The sequence below is a fragment of the Hibiscus syriacus genome, unplaced genomic scaffold, assembly GCF_006381635.1.
Source record: "Hibiscus syriacus cultivar Baekdansim isolate YM2019G1 unplaced genomic scaffold, ASM638163v2 tig00008994_pilon, whole genome shotgun sequence".
In the NCBI taxonomy this organism is placed as follows: domain Eukaryota; kingdom Viridiplantae; phylum Streptophyta; class Magnoliopsida; order Malvales; family Malvaceae; genus Hibiscus; species Hibiscus syriacus.
In genome coordinates, this window is record NW_024062179.1 from 125,001 (window position 1) to 142,500 (window position 17,500).

The 17,500-nt window shown below is 46.2% G+C and overlaps 2 protein-coding genes and 1 non-coding gene across 3 annotated transcripts in view; 1 reads left to right on the forward strand and 2 right to left on the reverse strand.

The window, feature by feature from the left end:
- Positions 1 to 1,123, reverse strand: part of LOC120202668 (NADH dehydrogenase [ubiquinone] iron-sulfur protein 3) — a 3,440-nt gene extending 2,317 nt beyond the window's left edge. Inside the window, exon 1 of the mRNA XM_039203077.1 lies at positions 1 to 1,123. This exon is cut by the window's left edge and continues 2,317 nt beyond it. The gene's annotated coding sequence lies outside the window, so the exon portion shown is untranslated.
- A 1,019-nt stretch (positions 1,124 to 2,142) lies between these two features.
- On the reverse strand, positions 2,143 to 13,788 carry LOC120202667 (NADH-ubiquinone oxidoreductase chain 4). The gene is made up of 4 exons (XM_039203075.1): positions 10,313 to 13,788; positions 8,369 to 8,883; positions 5,029 to 5,451; positions 2,143 to 2,266 (listed from the first exon to the last, which is right to left on the reverse strand). The coding sequence occupies exons 1-4, from the start codon at positions 10,771 to 10,773 to the stop codon at positions 2,178 to 2,180; spliced, it is 1,488 nt and encodes a 495-aa protein (XP_039059006.1). The 5' UTR covers positions 10,774 to 13,788; the 3' UTR covers positions 2,143 to 2,177.
- Positions 13,789 to 14,197: 409 nt separating this feature from the next.
- TRNAD-GUC lies at positions 14,198 to 14,271 on the forward strand. Its single transcript has one exon. It is a non-coding gene; the product is annotated as a tRNA-Asp (tRNA).
- Positions 14,272 to 17,500: the final 3,229 nt, after the last annotated feature.

Consider the following 17,500-nt stretch of genomic DNA (forward strand, 5'->3'; position numbering starts at 1 on the left):
AAAACGACCATTCTCCTAGAGTTCCGAAGTGATCCTCATTCTCACCGCAGCCTTCTTAAGCCGAAAGAAAGCCGGGCAAGAATCGCATTTTTTGGTAGTACGAAGGGGGAGCAGAATCGTATCTGGCAGTGGTTCTTCGGATCGATCACAGATTCTCGGCCCCGTCGTTTGGCTTCCACTCCAGTTGACCTCTCTTGTTTCCATCCCCCTGTGAGAAGGTAGAGAGCAAAACCAACCCAGCAACCCACTTTTACTATGCCCTATTAGTAAAGCATTTACTTTTTGCAAGGCTTGCTGAGCTTCTTCATGTGACAGACATCGCAAAAGTAATCCGTCGAACTCTCGCCGCATCGTTAAAGTATACGATTTTTTAACCCTGATGGGTTTCGCAGTCGACCATTTGATAGCCCTGTTCCTGAATATACAGAACTAATAGGGCTTCGATGAGCCCTAGATGTAAAGGGGTTAAAATACCTCTAAGCAATTAGAAGAGCGCGGAATTTAACCTCCCTCAAATGGATGGATCTGGGATTGATTGTGGAATCCGAGCAGAGAGAACCCGGGGCGGGCAGGAAGATACGCTAGGCGGAGTAGTCGCTCTGGAGCAGGTTCTTCGACTGGATCAATGCATGTATGAATCCTAAAAAAATCCCGAAGGTCTAGTCTAGAAAAAACTCGGATTTGGTTGGGTTAGCCTTTTGGTAGGAAAGGCGGTCACAGGAAGAAATGCCCTACCAATGAATAGATTAGTCTACTAACGTCAACAATATCTTTCTTCATATACGATACCGTCCGGTTTGATATCCGAAACAGTAGATATGACACAAGAAAGAAAGATAGATATTCCCATGGTAGGAATAGGGCAGTTGCACTAAGGAAGAGAGCTAGGGATTTTATAAAGGTGATAGGACAAGGTTCCAAACCTGCCTTAGTCCCAAATAGGGCGCAAGCTAGGGACATTACTATATGAATGAGACTTCATCCTTATCACAACCTAAAATTCTAAAAATGCTCCTCTAGTCCCGAGCTTGGTAAATAACGCCGTAGGAAATTCAATTCAAACTTTCTTCCGGCCTTTAAGTGATAGGGGGAAGTCACTCTTGCGTTCTCTCTCTTTTTTGGGTCAGTCTCGCTCTCTCTCGTCGGTAAGTATATCTGTCGTGGTATTGCTGTCGTGCCGCGCCGTTCCAGTAGTGTTTGTGAATTAATAGTTTTGAAAAAAAAAAAAAAGTGCAAAAAAGGTAAATAAAGACCGTAGCCAAAAGCAAGGGATTCCCCGGGCCCAAACGAAAGCGAAGGCAGCGGGGCTCATAAAAGAAAGAAACGAAAACAGGCAGGGAGGTAAGAGCGGGTAAGACTAGGTTATAGCAACAACAACAGAGGTTAGACAGCTCTTACCGGAGTAAGAGGTTTCGGGTCATCCGTCCCCTTGACCCAGACACGAACTAATCTTTCTCTCTCTCGAATGTATGCCCGGTTTTCGTCGAATCTTTTTGATTACTTTCGAAAACAAACAAACCGTCTTGACATGATGAATAGTGGTGCCCACCTGCAGAGCCTAGTCCTCCCTGCAGCCTTTGAAGTAGACTCTTTCTCGAGTGTGATCCTATCCCCAAAGCCTTTTTGCAAAAAGAGTAGGTAGGATGACTAAAAGTTTTTTATAAAAGCGGATGCTCTTTGCCCTAAATATTAAATTAGTCAAGTCTAAACGCCCTGCAATCAAACAATCGGAAAGCCTTTTGACAACCTTACTAATAGAAAGGGGAAAGATGCGCTCAATCCGTTGCTTGTTGCTCCAACTTATTAGTAGGAGCTCGTTAGCCCTTTCCGCAGGCTGCTATGCTAGTTGTAGCGCGCTAGCGCTTTACTAATAGAATATCAAAGTAAAGGGGACTCTATCCAGATCTAAAGAATTCGCCAAAGAGACTTCTTCTAACTAGGAGAGTCAGCAAGCTACCGGAAGCAAAGCTTCTGATCTGGCCCCCCTTTGAATTTCCAATTCCTCCTTTTCGTTCTACTTAGGTGGATCAATCCGAACTGTCGACAGAATATAAAAGAGGTTTTTATTCCTGTGTAGACACCTCAACGAACTCATGTGGACACTCCTCAGCCCGAGGACAATCTCTCAAATAAACATTAAGATGTTGACCCGTTTTTCTTTTCTTTGCTGATTCCTCTCAATGAAATTTGCCATGTTGCACTAAGTTACTTACGGATGTATGCATGCAGTCCGGGAACACTTTGGGGTGAACACCCATCCAAACAAGTAGGGTCAATAGTTCAGCATTTAGGCCGTAACATTTAGAAACAAAAAAAATCTTTAACCCAACAAGTGCTCTCCGAACCAAGCTAGATAGTCTCCTATCACTAGGCTCACCAACCAACCTGGACTTTGATCTTATTATTCCTACCGGATATCAAAACCATAAGGATTGTTTCCAGCCATGAGTTCCCATATGACATAAGCGCTCTTGGGTGGGCTAGGCCATTCCATCAAATCTTTGAGAAGGGCCCCAATCTCGTATTTGATGGTCGGCGTGGCGATAGGCTTCGCTTCTACGACTGCCTCCCCAGCCAGCCGTTGCAAACACTGAGCGAGAACGGTAAGGGGCGCACAAACAATGTCGTTGCGCGGGGATGCGATTCGCCAAGCTAAGCTGGGGCAAACAAAGCCGTCCGGCCCTACCGGATTAGAAATGCGAAGGCCTTTCCTTCGAAAGGAGACCAGAAAAAGAAAGAGCTATGCTATTGACCGACCCTTTCGTAGTGACTTCGAATCAATAGGCCTCTCCTTTTTTCTTTCTCATTTTGTTTGAGGCGGACCGAATAGAGAATGAAATGTAGAAATAGGGGAAGGGTTCCAAACCTTTTTTTGGTTTAAGGGCTGCTCGCCCTACCGAAGTACCAAAGGCTTTCGAGGCGCTTACACCTCCCTATTACACGACCTAAAAAAGGCTTTCAGTAGCGCCCTTAGAATCTAAGCCTTTTTTTTTTGAAGCGCCAGTAGTTGTAGCTGTGGCCACACCAACCCTTTCGTTCTTATCGCTCCGGGTTTCGATCTATATGACCTCCGGGCGGTACGAAGTACACCTCTTCTGTAGAGGCAGGTAGTAACCTAACCTTTAAGAGTCTGTTCAAGGGAAGGGGGGAGCCCTCTCTCTTATCTATCAATGGAAAGATCTCCGTGCGTGGCGTGATAAGGAATCCTAGAAAAGATCGATTGAGACTCCCTCCCCGGTCCCACGAAGATCTCTACGTACTTGTCCAGTCCAGGACAACTGAGATCTTCCGGTCTGCGTGCGTGGGAGCAGCTCAAACAAAGAAGAGTCTGGTCTGGTCTGGTCTGAATTCAGGCCCGGCCCGCCCGTCTGCTGCTAGGTCCGGGAATGGCGCCAGGCGAGGGCGCCGCTATGCCCCGCTGCTCCGCTGCGACCGGCCCCCAGACTATGTAAAAGAATCGAGGCCGGGGGGGTCTCGCCCATAGTGGTTCCCCCCCGCCTTTGGTGATTGACCAAACAAATAGGCCTAGATCTATGCCCCTTAATGAATCGAATGGTCCTTCGACCTTCATTTGATTCCGACGGCCGGCATAGATCTCATGAGACCCGCCCAGCCCACTATTACTACGAAAAAAGCCCTGCCCTTTTCCTTCGCTACTAGGAGAGTAAGCAACCTCTATTAGCGCCAGGCCTTGAGTCGAATTGATCGTGTCATGTGCAACGTCCATCAATGATGGTTCATTAATGTCCATTGATTTAGACTCCTTCCCCCTTCCCAACTACGAATAAGATCGAGAGGAGCCCGAAAGCCCTGGGCAGATCGGCCGGGTCTTTCCCTGTTGTTCTGTTCCCGTCACGATAAAGGCGCACGGAAGAGGTATGCCCAGCGCGCGGAGGATCCGTTGAGAGTTTCTGTTGTCTCGGTAGGGAACTGTACGATCTTTTCCCCTATCCTATTGTATTGAATCAATAAAAAAAGAGGTCAGTGCTACGGCCCCCTATTGTTTGATCCAATATTGACCGGGGACGAGCCCCGACTTCCATAGGTCCTTGGTTTGACCTCCCGTAGTGGTCCTTGCTTTTAATAAAGCGGAGCGGGGCTAATTTCTCGTACTTGCTCAGTGTGCCCCCCTTTCGTCGAGTGCCCCGCCCGGTTCACTGGGCTGTTGGCCTAACAAGCACTTGCCCGCTGCTCCTGCCGCCCGCTTGACGGGCGGAGCGCTCGTTATCCTTACTGTTCTCTCTGCTGGGGCCCCTCTCATTGCTCTAGCCATAAGCTATGGCAGCTCCAGCTCGCAACCACAAGGGCCCGCCCTGCGAGGCCAGAGCGGGCTCAGCGGTCAGCCTCCATTCGAATTACGTTAGGGGGTCTTTCGCTTTTGCCAGATCTAGAGAGATACTACGAGTCCTCCGTCCCAGATTCCATCGCCGCGGCCATCTGGTTCACCGGTACTACCAAAAAGTCTCATGCTTACGTTACTGTTATTGATGGTTTTATTATTTTGGACTACGAAGGCCCCGGTCGTGCTTCTGGTTTCCATTCCCATCATCATATTGATGATAAATCTCCTCGTGCTCTGCCATAAGAACTTGGAGTCCGTATCATGGTGAAGGTAAGGTAACGCTGTGATTCTTGCTCAAAAAACAGACCGAACGCGTTCGAGTAATTGGCTCGTCCAACCCGGCTGCATTCATGAGTCGCTCGTTCAACTGTCCCTCGGAGACACGGTCGAGAAGTACCATGCATGGTTGCCCTCCGTCCTTTTTTTCTCTCAGTCCCACCCAGAAAGATACGGCTCAGCCAAAAAAAAGTGAACGCCCCTGCGCGAGCCTTATTTTATTAGTAAGGTAAAGCTTTGGCTCCCTAAAGACTAAAAAAAGAAATAAAAAAAAGGGGGGGACTTCTGCAACGGGCTATGCCACCCAAACCAACTAAGGGAAGTCGCATCCGTCCCATCGCAAGCACCTACAACGTCATGATCACATTGGTTTACCCTTTTTTCTTTGGTAGTTCAACGGACGGTCGCCCCTCCAACAAGAAAAGGTATAAATATAGAAACTTCTCTGCCATTTGAATCGGAGAATTTATGGAGGAAATCGGGTTTTAAATTTCCAGAAACCACACGATTATATAGCCAAAGGGAATACGCCGCGCCTAAAATCATCCCAAGCGCGGCTAATGTGGCTACTAAGCTATTTCTTTGGAAAGCTCCTACTAAGATGAGAAATTCCCCGATAAAGCTGCTAGTACCAGGTGAACTCATATTGGCCAAAGTAAAAGAAAAGAAAATGGTAGAGAGATTCGGCATGGTGCTCACTAAACCTCCGTAATATCTAACAAGTCGAGTCTTATGTCGGTCATATAGAACACCAACACATAGAAAAAGGGCTGAAGAAACCAGTCCATGACTTAACATCGGTGGAATGCTACCTCCAATTCCCTGTATGTTCGATAGAGCCAAAGATCCCCCCACTGATCGGAGTACGCCGATTACCCCCCGAACCGTACAAGATAGTTACCACCTATCATACGGCTTTCTAACTTCACTTCTTTTTCTGGTCGTTCCGCTCTGTCGATCGATGGTAGTATAAGAGATCTTTAACCCCCCGAAGTTATTTACATAAAGGTTCCTGCTTCCTACCCATAGTTAGCATGTATCTCCCCGGGTCATACTTGAGTATCACATCGTAGACCCCCACCCCAACTCTATCTTCCTTATCAGTGAACCGGAACATAGTGCATAGGTACTCTTCAATGCAGCGGGGACGAGACGACGTGACATACTACGATCACGTACAAAAGTGCTGCCTATGGAACCTCTCAACAGCTCCCGTTCTTTTATGAGGTCCTATCGGGATAGGTAGGCCCAAGCCTTTCCCTTCCCCCCGACCGAGCAGTAGTTCCCCGCGGCCGGCCAGTGGCGGCAGAAAACGAACTCGGGCGGGCTCCGCGCGGTTCGCGTTTTCTTGTGTTGAGAGCTTCTCATTTTCTTATATTATAGAAGCCCGCGTCCACGCCGGGGACGGGTAAAGCCCAGCGAAGCAGCAGGGAGCACTGAACAATGGGGGGGTGAGGCTAATATAACCATGGGTTGAACCACACCACAGGCTGAAGTCCTTCCACGGCGGGGGAAGGGCAGCGTCCTCGTTGTCGGGCCGGAACAAGAAAGGGAAGCTAGTCGTTGGAGGGAAGACAAGGCTCGTGGAGTGCGACTCCACAGAAGAGCCTTACTCTATAGGGGCGCTAGCGCGCTACAACTAGCACTTTGAAGCCAGCTGAAAAACGGATGCGCGCTACTAGCGCGCAACGGTTTTCAAGCTTTACTGGCGGCTTTATAGAGAGAGGTGAGTAAGGGGCTCGCTTCGCTTTTGTTGCGGAGTTCGCTGCCTTCCCACCCCTGCTTAGTGTTCCACTTGTGATTCTGGATGCAGTGGAGGATTTTTATAAATGCGCCCGAATGTTCCCCCTCCCCCCATAAGACTCTATTTCTCTTTCCTCCTCGAGAAAGATAAAAAAGAGAATCAATCCTTTCTTCTCTTCTTTCATGTGAGAACGGCCCTATCTTGTATCGAAAGGTTTTTCGTGCTATACACCACGTTGAGAAAGACCAACTTCCTATGTATCGTACCTTTTTTTTACCTCGAAAGGGAGGTCCTCCTTATGATGCTACGGTCGGCTGTCCGAAGTGCATGCAAGGGGTAAACTCGGATAGGATAGGATTGTGCGTGCCGGGCCCTTCGGGTGTCATATTTTGGCCGAGTTTACCGTACCTCCGGCCCTTATGTTACGCGACCGTAATATTTTGTTACGTTCCACCGCTGTTACGCCAGAGATAAAAGGTTCCACACGAGCTCTCGTTCTGCGGCGTGGTGGCAGGACCGATAGGGGATTGGCTCCGGGTGTAGATAGGGTAAAATCTGCAGGGGTCATGCAAATACATAGGCCCCTTCCCCTCTCTTTTGGATGAATGGGGTGGTTTAGAAGGCGCTTTCCGATCTACGGTCCCTCGGAGCGAAGGGTTAGGCAGGTAGTATGGGCCCTCTGACTTCCAGCTATGTGCTGTGCGGCTCCCGCGAAGCGAATGAAGGGAAGCTCTCAAGAGCTTTTTCCGCCAGCGGCTTATGTAGTGGTCGGCCTTATAAAGCTCGCTAAGCTTCGCTTCCTCGTCTTGCTTCTGGCAAAGCTTATACTTTGCTTGCTTCTCTCGCGCTTGCTTGCGCGCGGGAAGGCAACGAAGTTCAGTTCATGAGACCGCGGCGGAGTGGAGCAGCCGCGAAACTTTTTTTCCTTAGCTGGATCTCGCTGGTGCCACCTAAACGGTAAGTAGGCGGCGGATGTGTGACGTTTGGAGTTGTCGTTCGTGCACCTGTCCCCAATGGAAGAATGAGTGATCCGTTCCCCTGCGGATCATGGCCTTACCACTCGGTCCCCGATGGCCAGCGGGGGATTCGGTATAGCAGCTCACGTTCGTTTGCGCTGCGCGTTCCCGCTGGACTGGACGCGTGTTAGCTGTAGGAAGTATGGTTCCGAAAGTGACTTCGGTTCGCCAGTTCAGGCTCAACTCCTCGCTTTACGTTAGCGGACCCACAGGTCGGGCCGCGGCTCTGCGCTCTTTCTTTCTGTGTGGGACGATGCCGGGGAGAGAAGGGAATGCATCGAAGCGGCGAACAACAACAACACAACTACATTTTGTCTTTTCCCTCCATGAGATGAGCCCAGTGCATTGGACCGATGGATAAGAGAACTGAGCTGGCCTAAAAAGCGCTTGCCCGCTCTACGTACGATGTAGACTCCATCAGATACATATCGATTTCTTTCTGATGGATCAAGAATAGATAGTTGTCTCATCAATAGATAGAAATAGGGGATTTCCCCCTTCTTATTGATAGATTCCTTCTCTTTCTATTCCTACTCTTTCGATCTATCAGAACAGATCAGGCTATCTATCAATCGATTTGAAAATAGCACGTTCATATCGCTTTTCGTTCATTTTCGCCACGCCAACATAGCCGCCATAATAAGAAGCAAGCAGGCGAAGCAGCTAGAAGCGCTCGCTTCTAGCCCTTAAATTCTTATTTACGAATGAATTGGGAAAGCCAACAGAAAGATTCGATTCTGACTTCGTGGAGCCGGTGCTGCTGTTGCCTGCGCGTAGGGCCGTCCCCCACTCCCGTCCCGGGGCGCTAAGGGGCTTTTTTTTTTTTGGAACAGACGGCAGTGTTTTGCTGACGCCTCGAATCAAGCTTTTGTTGCGACATGCTATGTTTTCTCCCCCATTGCTAGTAGGTTGATGGGTCGCACGCCCGGCACACATGTTTTGGCCTTGTGTGTCCATAACTCAAAATAGGTGACCTAACGGCCGCCGCCCGACTAAACATACCAATAGTCACCAGATTCATATGGGCTACTGAGGAGTAAGCAATGATCTTCTTAAGATCGATCTGTCTTGAAGTGGTCAAGGAAGTATATATTATAGCAATCGCGCTTAAAGTATAAATGAAAGGAGTAAAACAAAGTGTCGCTTCGGGAAACATGGGTATTGAAAATCTTAAAAACCCGTAGGTTCCTAATTTTAAAGGAATTCCTGCCAAGATGACGGATCCTGCCGTAGGTGCCTCTACATGAGCTTCGGGTAACCAAATATGAACAGGTACCATAGGCACTTTGACGGCGAAAGAGGCGAAAGAAGCAATCCATAGAAAGATTTGGCGCCGCTCACTAAATTCTGTGGTTAATGATATTTGTAAATCGGTGGTTCCTGTTTGGAGAAGAATCAACAGAATAGCTAATAGCATAAAAACAGATCCAAGTAAAGTATAAAGGAAAAACTGATATGCTGCCTTGATCTTTCTTTGTCTCGAACCCCATACCCCTATAATAATGGTAGAGTAAGGGGTGGCCCCAAAGCGGAATTGACCGGTGGTGGTCGGTCGAAGCTCCAGTAGGTAGCCACTCCCTTCTCAGGGAACCGTACGTGAGACTTCCGCATCATACGGCTCCGTCCCGAGCTTCCGTCGTCGGCCCTTGTCATTAGACCACTATCTATGCATGTATTTTCAGCCTGGACTCTCGAATCTTTTGCTTTTCGGGTGGTGGCGAACAATGCAGCTTGCGTTGCGGGAGATGCCCGCCCGTAGGGCCCGGCCTGCTTCTCGCCCGAAAGAACCGCTCACTAGCTAGCCGGACTAGTGGGGGCCCTATCTGGAGACATACTGAAAACCATGCCTTTCGAACCGAACGCAACGCCCGTCTTCCAAGTCAAAAGAAAAATGGGCTCGTTGGGAAGAAAGATGGAGTGCGGCCTGTAGAGCACCTGTAACGCACAGTCGGGTTGCTCACGCAGCGGATCTCTCTCTCTATCTATAGATAGAGAGAGATGTGAAAGTAATAGCCTTATGTTATGGCCGTCCCCCGACTTACGGCCTTTACGCTATTACTATTGTGATGTGAGCGGTTCAAATTGGTTTGATCTTTCCCAATTATCCTGGCCGGAACTTGTACGCAGCACTTATACGGAGGTGCATGCATAAAGGTTTGAAACTCTTTTCTTATCTGAATCTTAAGGACAGAACCCTACCCTATTCTCGAACCCTCTGCCGAGCTTAACCCTGCCCGCATTTCCTTTTTTTTGAAGGGGGCCAAAGAAATGTCTCCATCTGCAGCCAACAGTCTTTCTTCGGAATTATACTGAACGGGTCGATCCTCCCCTCCCGTTTGTTTTAGAAACTTTTCTTAAGGTCTCCTCGCCAAGAGCTCCCCGGCGACGACAGAGGAACCAACCCGCCTGCTGTGGCGGGGCGGCTTTTTTGTTTCACAATAAGACCTGGACGATTATCCCTACCCTCGGTAGCTTACGAGTTTACGTCCATCCCTGGTCGGGTACAGTTTCCTTTCGATTTCTCCCTTGTAGCCGTTACCCGAATTCGCGCAAGTGTGTCCACACCCCCCAAACTGACTTGACGAGGAATCCATTCTCGCGAACAAACACAACCCCTACACACACCTAGGAGCACCCCTTCCTGCATATCCATACAAGACCCGAGTAGGCGGGTCGAGGTCCTACGAGGTACCCACTACTCGGAGTACCCTCCCAAAAGGAAAAAGATGTGTCTGTCAGGTTCGGTTCTTCTTAGTTGGGTTGGGCAGGTTCGACCAGAAATGCTATGCTTACACACAAGACTACCCCTCCTCCCGAAAGCTTCGCGGGGACTACTTTACGACGACGGACGACCGCCCGTAGGGGGTTTACTGCACAAGGCCCCTGCAGAGGAAAAGCTTTATCCCAGCGAATAGAAGATGCTCAGCTCCGCACAACATAGGGATTGGCACGCTTTCGGGAAAAACATAGAATAGTAGAAGATCCAGCATGCGGAACACGGCGATCATTAGAAATTCACGAATTAGAGATGCTGTAATATACTCTTTCCCATAACTTCTCATACCAGACCAACCCACCAAAATGCAAATAGGGATCAGAAATGTGGTCAATATCACGAAGAATAAAGAGATACCGTCTATACCCAAAAAAAAATTGATGTTTTCATAAGGAAGCCATCGAAGGCTTTCCACAAATTGAGATTTGGCCGTAGAAGGATCGAATTGTATCCGAGGAACAGGAGAATACAAAAAAGTAATAAAAGAGGCACACAGACCAATCAATCGTATCAGTCGTATTCTTGAATTTGGAATGAAAAGAGGAGTAATGCTTCCTAGCACGGGACACAGAATAGGACCACTTAGATCAGAATAGCATTCACAGAAATGTTCTAACATAGAGTAGAATCGAACATTGAAGAGATTAGTTGACAACAGTAAAAAGATGGGCGCCTAATTCCAATACAATAGGGGTCTATCGGTGCAAGTCAGCTGAACACCGTGATTGATGAGTGGGTAGGTGGGTTAGGTGCACCTCTCGCCCAGTAAGAAATAATGAGGCTAGTCCCCACCCCTGGAAGTAGTGGGGCCCCCTTCCCGCGTATGCGCCTTTATTTCTTTCTATTTATTTTTTTCCAATGGCTAAAAAAATCTCTCTGGCAACAATTCGTCGATTTCAATCCAAGGTGCACCTTGCCTTTTTTCAGGTAGCTTTGACGCCTATTCAGCTAGCGGGACATTAGTCATAGCCGAAATTCGTCGAAAAAGAGGAAGTTTTGTCTTTCTTTCAATCAAAATAAGAGAACAAAGAAACCACTCAAAAATGAAAGTTAAATAAAAAAGTTTCAGTAAGAACTAGCACTAGACTTCTTCCCCCCTTTCTACTTTTCTTCTCTCTTTTTGTTTTCCTGGGTTTTTCATTCTGTTTTATAGAGACCTGAGGAAATATTAATAATAATTAATGTAGAAAGGTGAGGCCGGCATACGAAAAAAAAGAAATCCAGGATGACGGCTTTCAAAAGACGAGTAAGAGACGGGGAGGGGGAGGCTCTCGAAACCAAGCGAGACTGACTAAAAAGAACATGGGAATTAGCACCATTCCTATGAGTGCTTTTTTTCGAAAAGCCAACAAAGGGACAGCCCTCTTTCTCTATCTCGGTCTCGGTTTAGCATCATCATATATCGATCCGGAGATAATTTGGATTGGTTGTAGTGCGGATTAAGGAGCTGCTCCTCCATGCTGTGGCTGTGGAGGTGGGGGCTGCCGCCGCCTGATAGAGGCAGAAGCCGGGGCCACCGGAGCTATCTGCGTCGAGTGTGTCGATTGAAAGAGGAGGGGAGACAAAATCAATTCCAGCGAAAAAATAGAAAGAGTCGTGCCGTTCAAAGTGGAATTCTTCTAAGATCCATCCATTGCTCGATCGATTTTGCATGCTCTGCTCCCAAAATGCAGAGAGACTTGCGAGGGCAGATCTGGGTTGGTTGGTCCGGAAAGTCATGGGGGAGGCAGGCTAAGTGAAATAAAATAATATACTGGTGCTACTATAGAATCTTTTGAATCACGCACGGCACACTTTCTATATCTCCTCCGTCTACAAGGTGAACAGCTTGGCTTACAGCACAGCGTGTTCGCCACCACACCGGCTGGCTGGTGCATTGGCCCTTTGAATGAATAAGAGAAGGGCTTTGTATAGACACCCTTGAGCCATATTCGTCGCCCTAGGCTCACCATTATTTCATTTCATTCTATTTATGGGTTCTAGCTCCAAAGAACATATACATGGAGCTATGTCGACTTACGTACGTCTCGTTGACCAAACGATTAGGTATACCACGCCACGTATCATCCCCTCTTTCCAAAAAAAAAAAAAGAAAAAAGAAAAGATATAGTGATCGTGCCGTAAGACCTTGTTCGTTTCTACTTGACGTTATTTTCCTCGGTTTTTTTTACATTACATAAGGTAGCTTGCTTACTTAGCGCTTGCGCTAAGGATCTAATCAGAGTCAAACTTCAATTTTAAATGAAAAAAAAACCTTTCCTTTATTAGCCGGAGTACAAGTATACTCCTTGATCTTTAGTAAATAAAGGCGGATTAAGCAAAAAAAAACATTTTTTTTTTTAAGTCTCGTTGAGAGTCGCTCTGCGAAAGGTCCAGTAATCTCTGACTTGGTCTTCGAATCGTAAGTTTCAGCCCGTTCCCAGCTCGCCTCGCTCTCAGGTTGGCCCTTCTACTTGACTAAGTAGTATTTCACTCGTGCAGTGGGTGTATGGGCTAGCCCATGGTGCGGTCAGCTATGATATACTCAACCTTCTTCTTTAGTAGGTTCATCTACAACATCTGGTGGTGCCCTCGCGGGCACGTTCCTCTCTGGGTCGGTCTGGTCTAATCGAAGTCAACTGACTCACATGGAATACGGGGTGAGTTTTCATCGAGCTGATCGCTTGAGTCTATAGGTTACCTCTCCTATCCGCTTCTCTACAAACAAGGTCTACTTTCTTCTTCCTTCAAACCCGGCCAAGCCTTTAGTTTAAGTAGGTTTGGGCTAGGTCGTTGCGATCCTGTCACCTCTTGGCAAAGTAGGCTGATGGGCAAGCCCCCTCTTTTCACAATGGTGTGGGGCGTCAGAGGCTGTTGCCCCGGGGCCAACTCGAAGGGGCTGAAGTTCGACGCAGAGCTTTTTGGTTGTTAAGTTATAGCAGCACTGAGCAACATCCAACAGCTCCAGTCCTTCTGGTTTGCACTAAAGTGCCTTAAGTAGCCCTCGAGGAGTCCGTTTATTCTCTCCGTCTGAGCTTTCAAAGATATACCGACCGTAGGTATCTTACCATCAGATACCGACAGTCGTCTTCTAACATTACCGACCTTTAAATATCGGGTTTTCATCAATTTCACATAACATAAAAAAAAGCTCTTTTCATCATTAAAAACAACCTTCTTTCCGACCTCTTGCATTGCATTACCATAACAAAAAGAATAAAAATGAAAAAAGAGAGATTGCTCTTGTGACTCGGAATGAACCTTTCTCGGTGGAGGAAAGGAATAGCGAAAAATTCCTATAGAGCATCCAAGAACAAGAAGATGAAATCGGACGACGAATTCTTACGTGGTCCAAGGAAATCAAAGGTCCACTTCCACGATTTCATCTATATCGAATCTTAATATCAGAATAGCTTATATAGTTATGAATTTTTTTAGGTCCACTGACTTTTTCTTTCTTTCTTTCTCATTTTTCGAATCTGATTGGAACAATGGAGAAGTAGGAAGACTTTATCGATTCCATAATGGGTATCTAGAATATCTATGTCCCAAAACAACAAATCTGAATAATAAAAACATGAGGATGAGGCAACGACCATAAGTGACATAGCAATTCTCCTAATCGACTACTTATCATCATAATGAACATTCTACTTAAAAACTAAAAAAAAACGACTCACCAGGGTCTGTCAAGACTGGTTTTTCAAAGCCAGGCGGTTACCTTTTTTTCATATCTATATTCTCTGCTGAAAAATAAAATGAAGACTAAGACAGGAGTTTCGTAAAAAATAGAAAAGCCCTTTTTTTATCGCCGACGACTTACGCCTATTTCTTAGGGCGTTTAAAGAGCGCGACTCTACCGCTTAGTTAAAGGGCCCATTTGATTCAATTCATGAATTAGCCCACTATGAGTTTACTGCATTTATATTTATAAAGATCTATTTTCTTATAATAATATAGTATATCATTCGTGTCTCTGTTACAACACGGCGAAACTAAATGGTTCGAATGAAATCCAATAAGAAAAATAATAAAAATTTTGAGGCTGTACACCTAATTTTCCTGGGATTGTAGTTCAATCGGTCAGAGCACCGCCCTGTCAAGGCGGAAGCTGCGGGTTCGAGCCCCGTCAGTCCCGACCTAGGATCCGATGAATCGATCAATTCATCTCTTCATTTTCTGTAAAAAGAAAAGAAAAGAAGAGACAAAGAGTAGGATCTAATTCCCAGCCTTCTTTCGTTTCGCATTTCTCATCGGACAAAGAAAGTCAAGGAATCCAAATGACAATAACTAGTGCCGATTGATGGAGGAGAAACATATGTAGGTTAGTACAATCGGGGGTATCACCATATTCAGGATTCAAAGAGATACCGTACTGGTCTGGCTTTTTTCGATTGTTCCTGATCCATCGAATAGAGTAGCACAATTTTTTTCCTATAAAAATTTTTTTTTGATACGTAATTAACTTAACATAGTTACCCGTACCCGGCAGGGTACTTTTAAGATTCAACCTACCTACCCTTTATTCTAGCTCCGATTTAGTGTAACCTATATGACTAATTGGGGACAATCTATCTATCTTATCAAAATGAATTGCACACTGGATTCTCGATGTATGCGTCCCAGTCTAAGGAAGGGGAATACTAATAAAAGATCAAAGATCCGCTCCAACTTCTTGTGATTCGACACTGGGAAGGGATATAAAAAAACAAGATGATGAGATTATGGAAGTACCGAGCATTTATTGCTACTGCACTGTTTATTATAGTTTCTACTGCTTTTTTTTTTACTTTTTTTCTATTCTATAAGAAAAAATCACCCATCAAATATTGAATGACTGAGCACTCAGATCCTATCGCGAGTCTTGATACATAGTATCTTCAGTCCTTTCCAAAACTCCTAATTTGATTCCCCATCGGTCCATCCAATCTAATTTACGACTCAGTCAGTAGACACTAGAGTAAGTTAGGTAATTAGGAATGATTTTTAGTCTTTCCTAAAACCCCTCCTTGGATCCTAGGAGCAAGGATTTACAGTCCTTTAGAACAAACAACCTTTTGATCCTAAGATTTCCGGTCCCTTACTTTCATATTTTTGAATCTCACAATGGAATTTGACTACCCAAGTCGATCCTATTGGCAACGGGCAAACAACGCTTACGCGGGATCTCGGTGCCTTCTCTTGAAAGAATAGAAGTTGAGTTCGAGTTGTTTATCATGCCGGATCAGAAAAGTAAAAAGCCATACTAAAAGCCAGCGGACCTGCTCACGAGAGTCAGGCCTGCTCTGTAATGGGCAGACGCAGCAGGGCCATCTTAAAAAATATAGAAAAAAGAGCCGCTGGAGAAAACCAATTACGCTGGATTCTTAATTCCATGGAGTATGTTGTGAGTTTGAATTGACCCGGTTAGCTAGAAGGTTCCTTTCGCTACCGTCCTAAGGTTCAATCAACTGTTGGTTTGCTTTAACAAGATTTCACTGAAGTGAACCCGACGCGAAGTTGGTGAAACCTGAGCGTAACTATGTCACGTGAAGTGAAGAACCTCTGCTTCCTTTTTTAGACACCTTCCCTGATTTTTCCCCGGAGCACAAGAGCTAGGGTAAACTCGTCAGCTGGATAGCTATAGTACAGAATTTTTGGGGGAATAATATATATATATAATATATATATCGCTTTTCCGGGGGGACCGAGAAAAAGGGAAGGAGATATGGAGCCAGTGAGTGGCAACTGGTTCTTCGGTGCTATCAAAAACAGCCTTCTATGCGCTATCAGAGCCACTCGTCCCTTCTCCTTTCCTTTCAGTCAAGGTCTAGCCTCGCGTAGCTAATGAAAGGGAATACCTTAGAACAGAACCTACTATAAGCCCTGAGAGCCAGAAAGCAAACCCCCCTTACCAACCTCTTAACCTATAAAAAAAGCCTTTCTCCTTTTCATAATAATAAGGTAAGCATCAAAGCCCAGCAACTTGTTGGGAGTAAGGGCTGAAAAGAGCTCTTTGTATAGGTTGGGTTTGCTGGTTTCCGGGAACATTCGACTCCACTAACAAAAAGATTCTTGGATTCCGTCCTTCCCCCTGCCTCGACCTTTGCTCCCGGTTCCGGGTCAATGGAACTGCCTCTGGTTTTTTCCCCTTTTCTTCTCTTTTTTATCTTATTACCTGTCCCCGGATTTTAAAGTCAATTTTGAATAGACTCATCTCTAGGCTTCGCATCTTCATGAAAAAGACCCATGCCTCCGCTTATGGCTTTCATACCACCCATACGTGCTCTCCTTCTCTCGCCTCCCCCGCCATTGCCTTTGCATCGCAAAGAGAAAAAAGGGTCTATGCCGAAAGAGACAAGGGTGCTGTATGTATGTATAAGTCCAAAAGAGCTATGATGGCTCTCGAAATGGAATTGGAAGAGCAAGATGAACTAGGGCTAGCACATTAACAGGATATTCCATTTGTGATAGGGATGGCAGATAAACCAGATATGTAGGTTAGTTTTATCCTTCTCAAAGCAGTAATACCTATTAGTTAGTATGGTTGGGTAATTTAAAGTCTTACCTAGGTGTGCCGCTCGCCCGCAGGCGCGTATTAATACAAGAAGAGAGGCTTTCTTATCTTTTTTTTTTCATTTTTTAAGGAAAGTACTTTGAACCTAGCTAGGAGTCCTTCTATCTGGAGGTGGCTTCCGGCGCCCTATGCACGTAGCAATAAAGCAGACTAGGCCGACTTTTCGCGCAGGTGAAAAAGAAAATCCACCACTCGGGTCTTTAGACACTCGCCCTAATCAATAAGCGGGAGAGGGGAGGGAAGACGAGGAATAAAAAAGGACTTCGATTCAGGATAGAAGATCAGTGGAGCATGTTGGGTCAACTAGAAGCATCTCTTTGAAAACCATGGGTTTCATGCAATCGAATGCTATGTTGGCCTCTCTCTGTCCTTAGTAGTGGCCGTTGATAGTTCCTTCCGCCATAAAAGCCAAAATCAGTAAGATTATGCTGAGCAAAAGAAGGTGAACTAGAATCAATTCTCTCGAATTTCAGATATTTTTTACTTTGTCGTTTTTGAAGGGCATTTTCTACCCTATTAAGTAGGTTGGGCGGTGGGTGGGGAAGGAATGTTCCCTTCGGATGGATTCATTTTTCATCCTATCTTAAATGACCGACAAGACCAGACGCGTTGCTCCGGCCCAGTACGAGCCTCAGACAGAGCAGAGCCCTACGTTTGCTGCCGAGAAGAAGGGGCCGGGCCTTCTTTGAATGTCCGGCATCCATCTTGATTTACTACTACATCTAGGGAAGCTCAGTTGGTAGCTAGTTCGTGACGTGCCGCTGCAGCTTCTTCCCCGTCGAGAGATGTCCCTTCTTCTTATCTCCAGCAT